The sequence below is a fragment of the Athene noctua genome, chromosome 8, assembly GCF_965140245.1.
Source record: "Athene noctua chromosome 8, bAthNoc1.hap1.1, whole genome shotgun sequence".
Taxonomy (NCBI): Eukaryota; Metazoa; Chordata; class Aves; order Strigiformes; family Strigidae; genus Athene; species Athene noctua.
Window position 1 is genome coordinate 19,064,512 of NC_134044.1, and position 12,239 is coordinate 19,076,750.

Consider the following 12,239-nt stretch of genomic DNA (forward strand, 5'->3'; position numbering starts at 1 on the left):
CTCACACGTGAGCTTGCAGATCTTCTGTGACTGTGTGTTATGGTTTGGGTTTGATAGGAGGAGGGAGGAATGATGTAAAAGATTGCAGATTTGTGACTGGTTTTAAAAATAGTTTTAAAATATTAAGTATCTTCATTTTGAAGAAATGCAATACTGCTTGGAAACCACAACTACCGAACATAAACCATGTCAAGCCCCTTACATATGTTAAATAACAGTGTGGAATAGAGAGTTATAAACAGCCTGCTGTGCATTAATGCTGGAAGAAGATCACTGATCCTACCCCCCACGCTCCAACGCGGGGATCAACAGCAGCGTCGTGGGCTCTGACATCAACTTGGCGCTACAAAAATACTTTACATTTTACACAGCACCTTTTTGGAGTGAACCTTGCCAGGGCCCTTTTTGAAGCATCTACATGCAGAAATCGCTTCCCTGCTGAAGTGCAGCCACGTCGGAGCCAGAGGAGGATGTCTGGCCATGGGTTGGTTGGAGGGCAGGGTGCCTGTCCTGCTGCTAGCGGGCTCTGGGCTCGCAGGGACAAGTTGCCTGGCCTCTGTCCACTCCTGCTTTCTTCTTTCCCTGTGACAGCGGAGCTGCAAGGTCCCTAGGAAAGTGTGAGTGGGAACAGGTTGCTGCCAGAGGAATTCAACTGAGACACAGCCAGCCCCTTCCCAGGGGAGCCTGGTGGTTGTGCTAAACAGCAGCAGCTCTTGCTGTCCATGGGAATGGGCAGGGATGTCCTTAGAAAGCTTTGGATCTCCTGCTTCTGCACCAAAGAACCATGCTTAGACACACCATGAGATTCAGTTCAGTAAAGGAGAGGAGGTCATGGCATACAGCCCGCCTCTGCCCGGGGAGGAGGGAGCTGGCGCTGCCATGGCAGGATGCTGGGTGGTATTTTATGGGGTTCGGTGTGCGCAGAAGATCCTCTGCAGAAGGCAGTGGGCTGAGTGTGTATGGCAGGAGATGCCTTCCCATCCTGTGCTGCTGACAGTGTCAGGGGGAGAAGGTTTGGCCAAGGACATGGCACAGCTGCCTGAAGTCCTGGCAGGTTGTAACAAGCTGCAAGAGAGTCCAGATCATCCCGAGAGAATGAGCAAAGCTTGAGTCAGCAGTGCTAGGACTGGACTTTGGAACTGCCAGGTGTTTCACAGAAGCACCCCAGAGGATGGGGAAGAATGTCAAACTGAGATCAGCATGGTGTGATCAGGGTATTCTGCAGCTTCATGGTCTCAGCTCCAGTTTAATGGCTTGCAGATATAACTAAACCTGGAAATACTGTGTATCTCTCGTTACCTGGCACACTCTTATCATATCAACACAGGGGCTGTTCATATTTTAATGGGTTTATCTCTTGTATGGAGGGTATTACAAGCTTTCATCTGTCTTCTAGTGCAACTCTGCAGAAATCCCTCCAGGCATGAAGCAGTACCTGGGCACCGAATTAATCTGTGCTCCTGGGTTCTCACAGCTCCATTAGTGGCTTAGCAGGGGGAGCAGTTAGCATTAACAAACTTAAAATAGGATTTGCTATGTTTGATCTGCCCTTGGCTCCTCGTATCCTCCCAACAGCAATGACAAAGACTGGGCACATTACGGGAAGACACAAAATAGTCATAGGGAAGATACAAAATAGGCTGATTTGTAAAATGTCTATCAGCATTCTCCAAGGCTCTTTGGGGTGAGGTGAGAGTTGTGCTATAGTCAGGTGCAGTAAAAGACACTGAACCATTTTTCTCCTGCTACACACAAAGACACATCTGCACCCACAGCTCTTACCTTGCCTTTCTCTGTGACTTGAGCCATTTGAAGACAGCGCAGTGTCCCATCCCCGCTCAGGTAACCACTGCCTTGTGCTCTGTCGCTGGTGTGAGGCTGGGGCAGCTCTCAAAAACCATCCAGTGCTTTGCGAAGGGCTGTTTGTCCCTTTGCTTTTCATCAAAGGAACATATACCATTGCTGGTGTTTGTTCTGTTTTCCATTAAAAAACCTGCGTGTGAGCTGCATGCTGTGTTTCCCTTGCAGTGCTGTGTTCTTTAGCAGAGCTGTGCATCCATCAGTGGCTGGATCTGCTCTCTCTCTGAGAGCCACTGACTTCTGCAACCCTCACCACACTGTGGTTCTCTACTCACCACAGGCTCTCACAAAATAGCAGGGCCAAGCGTGAAGCTAAACGTTAGGCTGCTTAAACCTAGGGTCAGTAAGTTGGGACCTGTTTTCAGACATGACTGTCAGGTGTCTGAAATAACAAGAGGTGGGGTTAATGACCTGTTACCTGTAATACCCTCTAAAAATGTCATACCAAGCAGCGAGTTTAGAGAGTGTTTTCACTTGATTGTGTCACTTTTCATCTAAGGCAAACACAGAATACACCAATTGCTTTTCTTAAGTTAGGCTCTCGCTGGTTTGGGGCACAAATGCCTTAAGGATCCCCTTCTCATCAGGCTTTGCTTTTCTTCATCAGATCAAGATGGCGTATACACATGGACTTCCATACCACCCAACCTGTGAAAAGCTGGTGTCAGTCCCACAGACGCACTCAGGTCCTGGGTATGACCAACCGCAGGCTGCAGGCACTGTGGCTGCACAGAAATGCCTGTCTGTTCAGCTGCTGACACTTGTCAGCTTAGGGGAAATTTTATGTCAGCTGTATGCCTAAAGTTTCTCTCCTTGTTAATAGTGAGAAATATTTCCTTTTTTTTCAGGGTTACTTTAACTCACTTGGCTGGTCTGTTTGCTCCAGGATTTTTAGAGCAGTGGATGTATTTGCTGCCCTGCCAGCCCCTGTTGTACAGTGAGCTTTTCGACGAGCTGGGGATTATGAGGCCCAGGGTCTCTCTCAGTCCTGGGTGTCAGTGGCAGGTGCTGCTGGTGTTGCACTCCCCTTCTCCAGGCTCTGCCCCAGCTGCTGGTGCCTGTGGGCTTTGGCAGTGTGATGTCAGTGGCTGCACTTCCCATCTCTCCTCTCATGCAGCAGACCCTGGTCTTGCCTGTTCCTGTTCACACCTGTTAGAAGTCCCTGTGCTGCTCCCCTGGCCTCTGGCTGTTGACCTCCAGTCTCTCCTGGGGAATTTTAACACTCTGATGAGGTACGCAGTGTCTGAGTGCTGCCCTCCAGCCATCAACTTCTGCATGGACAGGGAAACTACACTTGCTGGCAACTCTAATTGCTTTGAGAAAGGTCAGTCCTGCCTCCCCAGGAGTCTCTGGAGTTGTTTCAAATTCCTGATTGCAATCTAGCCTCTTACTAGAGTCTTTCTTGATCATCCTTCTCTCCCAAGTTCCTGCTTTCCCAAGTGAATTTCCATATCTCCCAGGTGAAGAAGAGGTCATTGGGACTGGGCAGGACCTACCTGTTCCCCCATGTCCCATAAGGCCTGTAGTCGTCATCAGTCTTCAAAATGCAAGAATTTTCTGCAGCCCAAAACCTATTGAGTCTACTGAGGCTGGTAAAGCCCAGCTTGTGGAGGCTCCATTATTGCAGAAGATGAAATCAGTGAAATTGTCTTTTGTCAGAGCACCAGCAGGGCTGGGAGAAGCACAAGAGCCAGGAGTGCTTTAAGGAGGGGCTGGGAGACAGGGTCCGAGTAACAGAAAATGGCCAAGCAGTGACATTTGGCATGTATCTTGTTAGTGTCACAATTTTAGGGATGTTTTGCTTTCATTGTAAAATTGGTGTTTATGTAGAAAATACTTCTAAGTTCACTGACAGTTCCCTAGTGGTCTAGAGCATGTGGTGCAGTGTCACAATTTGTTAGCTTCTGAAAAAGGTATTTTTAATCCACCAGTGTAAACCCTTTGCAATTGCATAACCTGTATTTTAGTCATGTGGTTTCCTAATCATGCATCTAGATAATGAACTAATCCAGTTTATAAATTATAAAATGAATAGAAGTATTCAGCTCTTCTTTCTAAATAAATCTGGATCCATTTCTTCATGGATTGCTTTCAAAACCTCTAATGCCAGCAAGTGTGAATGCTTAAAAATAAATTCATTTGCAGTTTATATTTTTGCCAAGTAGTGAAAGTGGTCTTCTGCCCTGTCTTTCCAGAAAGGCTCTTCAGGTTTGACTTACATCTGTGAAATAAAAGTCAAGGGTATGATGCCAGCTTGCCATTTTGATGACAGCATCTGTGTGTCTTTGCAAAGGATCCAGCCATGCCTCTTTCTGGTTTTGCTGTACTGCTTGACCACCTGTAGCAGAGGTTTTGGGGGCCACTAGACAACAACAGAGCAGCCTCATATATGCTAAGGAACATGCATTAGTAACTTCTCTCCCGTGATGGGAAGACCCCAGGGTCCTTGCTGTATCCCAGAGGAGATGTTTGAAGAGCAAGGCCTGCTGCAGCCTGTGGGATAATTTAGTAATTACTTACTGTGTAAACTAATCCCATCAGGGATTCACTGGCTTTGCATGTATTTTATGCAGCTGTATAATGCAGGCAGCAGCAGAAGGATAGCATTTGAGTAAACTATAGGATTATGAAATAGAAATGAGCAGAGGAATTCAGGCCAGAGTAGTACCCCAAATGAGTTTCAGCTCCTTTTCCTAGGCTGGACTGGGTTTTAGGTTGACATTGTCCTTTAGCCACATGCATGGATCTTGTAGCCTGTTAGCAGAGGTAGTTTGCTGGCTAGTGTCCTGAGAGGGAAGAGCCATTGGAGAGATGTACAGCTTGGGTGATGCAGACTGAGTAAAACTCAAGGTGATGAGTTGTATTGTTGCAAGTAAGAGAGAACCCTTCTACACAGGGGACCCCAAAACTGAGAAGTAAAGCAGGAATGGAAAGGAGATCTCACCCCCAGAGATAAGTCAGCCTTTGCTCTGCTGCCCATTTACACCCAGTTGTTCTTGTCTCCTGTGAAAGGGGGCAAGGCTGGTGAGGAGTTTCTGTCAAACACAGCACCATCATCTCACACCCAGGAGCTCCAGGACACGTGTGTTGGCTGGCTGTGGAGCATGCTGGGTGCCCAGCATGTTCCTTGCTGATTCCTTCCTGTGCCTGCTCTACATTTCAGATGGGGGAATCTAGATGTCTCAGGAATGATGACAGTGGGACAGAAAGAGGGGAGAAGAGCAGCTGCTAGTGACATCCCCTTCTGAGCACTTTTCCTGAGGAGCAGGCTTATGGGACAGCTGATTTTATCTCTCTGCTTTTGTCTGTCTCCTGAAGATCAGCCATGTGGAGGACACAGGACAGCAAGGACAGCCTTAGGAGCCCTTTAAAGAATTCAAACCTTCACCTGGAAAATGTGTGTTTAGGGATGGGGAGAAGGGGTCTCACTGAGGAGGCAGTGGGTGACATTGGACCAGTTTAGGACCAGTTCAGGATTTGGAACAAGTAGCAACAGCAGTCCTGTAACCAGGTGTTGAGATTGGCCAAACATTTGCAAAGCCAAAAGGGAAGGACCACCCCAACTCAGTGTGAGAGGTAACTAGTTGAGCTGGTAGCAAGTTTCCTTCTCTTTCCTCTTTTTCCACTGTAGGACTTTTGGCCTCTCCTTTATTAGCCCCATCCTTGTCCTTACCACATGTTCTTCAGCCTCTACCCAGAGTCTTTCTCCAGCAATTTTGAACTGCAGTGCAAATAGAAAAGCTCATAGAAGGAGAAGTGCTTCGGTCTCAAGAGCAGCTTCTTTAAGTGAAAACACAGCTGTGAGGTTTGCAGCCTGTGCTTCTGTAAGGGCTCGTCCAGCCGGCACAGCCAGCACCGCTGCAGTCCTTCCAGCACGCAGGAATTGGGAAATCCATTGTGAACAAGATTGAGTTTGATGGCCTGCGTGGAGGCAGATGGATGTATTTTTAAAGGACAAGGTGCCAGAAAACTCTGTGATTATGTTCCTGGAGCATGGCTCGTTTTTTGTGGTTTTAAAAGTGAGTGTCAGGACTTCAGGGCTATTTTTTTTCGGGTCAAAACCAAAGTTTGGGCAGGGCATAAAAACCTGCTTGATGACTAAGATTATTCTTAAAAAGCTTTCTAGAGCTTGCTGGAGAGGAGAGCCTTTATTCTGAGAGGGAGCTGATACCAGTCTTTTTAGACTTCCATGCAAATGGGGTTAAAATTTAATGAGTGTCAAGGGTAGAAAAGAACCCCTGCCTTTCAGGAGACTGTTCTCAGTGTAATCTTTAGATCCAGTCCCATGGTTGTTGTCTTGGAGGCTTGTGTTCTGCCTCTTCTTCTTGCCCTGGGTGAACTCTTCTTGAACACCCCACTACATGGGTGGAATTAACCTTAAACAGTTATAACTAAGGCTGGCCAAAGCATGCCCTTACATTGCCCCAGAATTGAGACATCTGAAATCTTTGACCAGGTTACTCAGTTGAATCGATAATACCTCTCTGATACAGTGCCTGTTTAGAGAAAACTTCGTCTAATGACAGAGGTTTGCTGCTCAGAGCCAAGGCTGAGAACGGGGGGATCCAAGCCAAACCATTTACTCAAGGGGCACGCAGAATTTGCCCAGTCAGGTCAATATAGGTACTGGCAGCATTTCAGCAGCCAGAAGGCTGCTCCTCATGCTCTCTCCTTGTTGGAGCTACCAGGCTTTATCGCATGACTGGGCCCCTAATTGCTGCAGGTCTAAAACTTTCTTTAAAGTGAGGACGGCTGCAGCCTGCACTGAAGCCCAGGCAAGCCTGGAGGTCCATGACAGTGTTAAGCACAGCTCCCCCTTTCTGAAAAGCCCCTTTCTTGCTGTGATGGAGGAAGCCCCAAGATGTAGGCATCTTCCACCATACCCCTCACCAAGGCCTGTCTGCCTGAGCAGGGCACTGGGTCCCTACAGGGATCGGGCAGCACAGAGCTGTCGGTGCACTGAAGGGCAGCTGCCCTGAACCCTCCTGCCTTTGCTGGTGTCTCATGTTTGTGTGCTGGTTTGGTGCCTGCTCACCACTGTCAGGGGGAATGTGGGAACCCTTGGGTGCAGGTGAAGCATGTTGGTGTCTGATGGGTGGAGGAACAAGGAGGAGCAAGGACCATCCCCCTGTCAGCCAGCTGCATCATCTGCTGGGTTTAAGTATGTAGGAGTAAAGAGCAGGAGGAGGATGTTACTAATCCAAAGCGTGGAGCCATTGCACAAACAAGTGTATGTGCACACAGCCCTCAGTGACCACTGTGGGCAGGAGATTCCTCAAGATGACTTTTCTTAAGGAGGTGGCATTACCTTCACCTCGAGCCTGCAGTATGTGCCACCAAACATTACCAAGGATCAGCCACATGCTCTGAGTACATGCTCTTGCTCCACTGACCACTCACAGGATAGCGTGCCCGCACCTGCTTGGTACCTTAGGTGCGATGGGCCCCTCCATGGAGGCAACAACGTCCTGCCCATCAAACAGCCTGCCCCAGCCCCTTTGAATTTCAGTGCCCTGCTCCTCTTCTGTTTGGGTGTATTGCATTTGTGTCTGGTGGTGAGTGAGCCTATCCATCACTGTATCCACACGGATCCCAATTACTCCTTTTGACAGCTCTTATTCACAACACCTCCCTGTGCCTCTGACGTCTCAATTATTGATGGGGCTTGCCTGGTAGGCAGCACTCTGTTCTCAGCATGGCTACGTTCCAGGTCCCTTTCCCATTGAGTTCACGCACACACCATGCCGAGCGTTTCTTTATGTGCAAAGCTATTGAAGTGGAAAGGGATCTTTATTAGCATGTGAGCTCCAGGGCTGTGCAACCAAAGGGGGCAGTGCAAGCCAAATCGCACTGCAGTACGGTGCTGGGAAATTTCCTCTCCCCTTCCTCTCCCCCTCCTCTCCCAGTGAAGCCCAGCAGTGTCTTGTAAAATTAAATTATCTCATATGCTTAATGGTGAAGATCCCTTGATCTGATGAGCCTTCCTTGTGATGGGGTCACCCTGTACTTGCATTTCTGTAAGAAACCTCAGTCCTTCATTGCCCCTGCAGGCATAAAATCTGGTATTTTGAAGGGCAGTGCCCTTTCCTTTGTCTTGGTATTAGTTTGTTTGCTGGCTTTACAGTAAGCCTTTGCATTCTGACAAGAAACTCTGACACGCAAAAAAAGGAGCTTCAAAGCCGCACGTGGTGTTGGAGCAATGTTGTCAAATTGGTTAAGAGTTAAAGCTGTGCCTCGAGGGACGATTGCAAAAGCCTGTTTGTTGTGTAGGGCTCTGGATGTCTCGTGACATTGCTGTAGCAGAAGTAAGAGGAATGATAAAGTGGTCGATCAGCTCCTGACATCTCTCCTGCCCCCAGCCTTGCCCTGCAACCTTCTTGAATTTAGAAGTAACCAGAGGTTTTGTGCTTAGTGAATGAAGGCAACAGGAAAGGGCAGCTGCTGGAGAAGGTAGGACCAGAGAGAAGCAGCAGTGCAGGGTATGCAGAGAGCTGGGAAACAACACTTCAGTTTTGCTCTTGGAGGTCTGTGGCAGCGGGTGCCTCATAGATTAGCTTTAACATAAGAGGAAAAATCTGTGAAGCAGGGCTTCCAAAGCACTGAGATGCCAGAGAACATAAATGCCTTCGCAGCTGAGTACGGCCCTGCAGAAGTGGGCACATGTCCGTGGGTGGTCAGTGGAGCACTCCTGGGGCTCCAATGGCAGCTACGTGATATAGAGTGGATGTGGACAACCTTTTAAGCTTAGTAGGAAGCTTATGGCCTCTGCATCCCAGTGTGCCTCCTGGCAGCGTTCAGCTAGTCCTTCTCAACCTGCCTTACCAGTTTCGCCTGGGGCCTCCGGCTGCACAGCCAAAGCTTGGCTGTTCACTCGGGATCTGTAAGGACTTCTGGCCTGGGTGACAACCACAGGTCCCCTCTTCCCCCTCCTGGCTGACCATGACAGTGCATCAGCAGGGCAGCTCTGCAGAAGAGCAGGGGTTTGTGCATCAGTGACAGCACAGCTGCCTTGAGCTATGGGCTCTGGGACAGACCTTTAGTTACACATCTCTCCGTGTGACAGCCTGACCCTGACATTTCTCCGAGAGGGGTCCTTTTATCACTGTGGATGACAGCAGCATCCTTTTGCCTGACAGTATTGCCCCAGATGGTCAAGCTGTGTATAGCCCCTGTTACACAGGCCTTGCTGGCACTGGTGGGTAGCAGAGATGGCTGAGCCTGCCAAGCAGGGTGTGTTTTATTTGTCTGGAATACCATAAGCAGCCAAAGAAGGGTTAAAATAACAGAAAGTTGAAAGCATGTTATCTTTGGGAACTGTGATCTTTCCTTTTTGGGTAGGTGGGTTCCATGGGACCCTGTCCTCCCAGATAGCAGAAAGGTCACCCTCCCATACCTGATTGCCCCACAGCTTTCCCCAGCAGCCTGTCCAAACAAGGCTGTTTTCCTTCCCAGCCCTTTTCCTTCCTTCCGTTCCCCTGGTCTTGTCTCCTTGCACAGCGCTGGCTCCAGCCCTGAGCGGTGCTGGGGTCCCAGAGCCCAGGTGAGCTGTAACCAGAGATGCTCAGTTACTGCAAGTCCAAAACCCACTTAGCTGAGAGCTGCAAACAAGAGGCTCAGCCACTTCTGAGTTTGTCCTTATCAGAATTACTGTTGAAAGTGACCAAAGCCACACTTTTGCCCAATTTTGCACTTTCTTTCTTGTTTCTTTAGTAATTCCACAGTGTGGTGCCCGTTCCTGAAAGCATAGGACCAGGTGGAGCTGTGCCTAAGATAACTGCTGTCCCTTTTGCCTCAGAGGTGCTTCCTGATATTCTAGCAGGAAAGCTTTGAAAAACCTGGCCCAGAAAAATGTCTTTGGGCAGTTCACAGTTCCTCCTTCAGTTCCCCAAACCAGAGCATCTCACTTGGGAGGATCCTGATTATGGACCACATATGGCCAGCAAGGAGATCGCTCGTCTCCCTTGAGGAGGTGGTTTGTTTCTTGCTGACCTCCTGCTCCTGTGGGGTAGCTGCCATGTGCCATCGTAGCATCCGGAGAGGCTGGAGCCACAGCCTGGCTTCATGGAACTCGGCCAGAAGAAGCATCCCCAGCCAGCACTGCTAGTCCTGCCTTAGACACTGGTCGCCAAAATGAACATGAGTAACCTGCAAGGCTGGAGTAAGATCAGAGCTTGCAGGAAGGGGGTGTTGTGGAGAACATAAGAGGTTGCTGTCTGGACAGCGGTGTGAATTGTGATACATGTACCACGGACACGTGTTACATGTTGTTTCAGGAGCGTGTGTTTCAGAATGGCTTACAGAGTCAGGGGCATAGAAGTCAAGGGAGATCAGCTGGATTTGACCTCAGCCTGGTACTTAGTTCTTAACTTGGTATCCAAGATGGGAATTTTTTGATGATTTCATGGTATGCAGTTTTATTTGGGTCAGTGAGAGCACAACGTATGACTTTGCTACCCTTTAGGGATGGGAAAATCAGTGCACCATCTAAAGATTCAGTGCACGGGGTTTCTTAACAGCCTGCGGGAGAAAGATGTTTTAATTCTGTTTTCATTCCTGAATAAGCCATTAATTTGAGTTAGCAATTTCCTTGGAGCCCAGAGGAGAGGAGTCTGTGATCAAATGAAGTGGCTCAACACTGCTCTCTCTTCTTCTCCCTGTTTAAAAAGGTTGGGCTCATCATAACAAACCTCCTTTGACTTTTAGCCCTTGTGATGGTCTTCCCAGACGGTTTCAAGAGTCCTGCATGATCCAGCAGTGGTAACAGCCCTGCTGTTAGTAATCTCTGTGACCCCAAAAGAGCCAAAGTTCTCAGTGCATAAAGATGGCAGCTACCTCCTCTGAAGGATGCTGCCCCTCTTACCCACCTTGCTGACCCCTGGTCAGGGTCTGCAGCCCTTTTGCAGAGCAGGGGGCCTGCACCTTGTGGCTGTGGGAGCTGGTGGGACACTGGTCTTGGGGACAGCAGCCTCCTCCTGGGGAATGAGGGGCTGCTTGGATGTGCAAGGCTGTTGCAGGGCTCACTCCCATGCTTTTTTCTAGGCAGTTCAGTGTATAAAATCACTGGAGACATTTTCAGCAAAAAAGTCTCCTTGCAGAACTGATCTGTTGCTTGTTGAAAGAGGATTCATTTTTCCCCCTTAAATAAAATGAGCCGTGTTTGAAATCTGAAAGCCCTTGCCGAACGCCTTCTTGGAGCTGCAAAGAAAGCATCTTCCAGGTCACATCATAGCCTCCTGCCGGACACAGATCCAAACTGCAAACCCTTCTAACAGCTCTTTAATAACTCTGCACAGAAGGAAAAATCTGTCACCTTTCCCTCTGTGGTTTCTCTTCTGTTCTAATGCACTGGAGAAACGAGATGGAGCCGGGAAAGTTTTCAGAGAAAGACTCGTGGGAACTACAGCTGCCGATGGAGAAGGCTCATTTCTTTAGTGTCTGAGGGGAACCGCAATCGCTTTGGTGAAGGGTGGTGTGTGTGGGTGGGTTTGGAGGGGTGAACTGTTATGACCCATGCATTTCAGAAGAACCACAAACACTTTATAGTAACAAAGGGTGGAAAAAGCGAGAGGTTTCTGCAATGCATGTGACTTTTCCCTGAGGTTTGGAACCCTGCGGTATGTTCCAGGCCACGGTGTTTGCGTGTCAGTCTTGGTGAGTTAAGCTTTCTCCCACAAGCCTCGCTTGAAGTTGGTGTGATGACTGAGAGCCTAAAATGTTGTTTTGTTTTGTTTTTTTTTTTCTCTCTCTCTGTTTTCATTCTCCCCCACCTCCTCTCCTCTCTGCAGTTGAAGCTCTCGTTTACCTTGGACCAGGAGAGTGGGATGCCTCAAGGCTGTTATATCTATCAATACCGCGACAGCAACAAGTAAGTCCTGCGGAAGATTGCATGCAGCAGATAGGAGAAAGTGCATTGAAAGGAGACTGCCCTGCCCTCTGGCAGAGGGATCACAACTGCTTGTACCACTTAAAAAGTAGATTGAAGTAGGCTTCAGGCTTAATCTGAAACTGGGAAGAGTTCCTGTAAAGGCCGGATCCTTTAAAATACACAATGCCCTGCAGCCCCTTTTTTTCTGCAGCATTTAAAAGCTGCTTTTATTTGACTAAAAAGGCCAGGTCTTGGGTATCACAGGCTCTGGCAGAACTCACCCAGGATTTGCCCAGGGGTGTTTGCAACTCAGACCCTGCACTTGCTTTGTGCTGGCGTGACTCTGAGAGTGTGGGCTGGGGATAAGCATCCAAAGGCTGCAGAGCATCAAAGAGGGCAGTCCTCACCTCTGCTCAGCTACAGACACACAGCACTTCATGCTCTTTGCTAAAACTCATGCGTGGGTTCACTGAGTGGCCTTTCATTAGTGGTACTGTAGCTTCAGTGCAGCCAC

General features: G+C 48.7%; 1 protein-coding gene across 3 annotated transcripts in view; it reads left to right on the forward strand.

Annotated features, from left to right (window-relative positions):
• DIS3L2 (DIS3 like 3'-5' exoribonuclease 2) overlaps positions 1-12,239 on the forward strand; it is a 193,938-nt gene that overhangs the window by 142,421 nt on the left and 39,278 nt on the right. For all 3 annotated transcript variants that reach the window (XR_012634103.1, XM_074912793.1, XM_074912794.1), the window contains one exon: positions 11,646-11,725. Coding sequence is in view for 2 of the 3 variants with exons in the window: in XM_074912793.1 (XP_074768894.1) it covers positions 11,646-11,725 (80 nt within the window). In the remaining variant the exon portion in view is untranslated. The remainder of the gene's footprint in view (positions 1-11,645; positions 11,726-12,239) is intronic.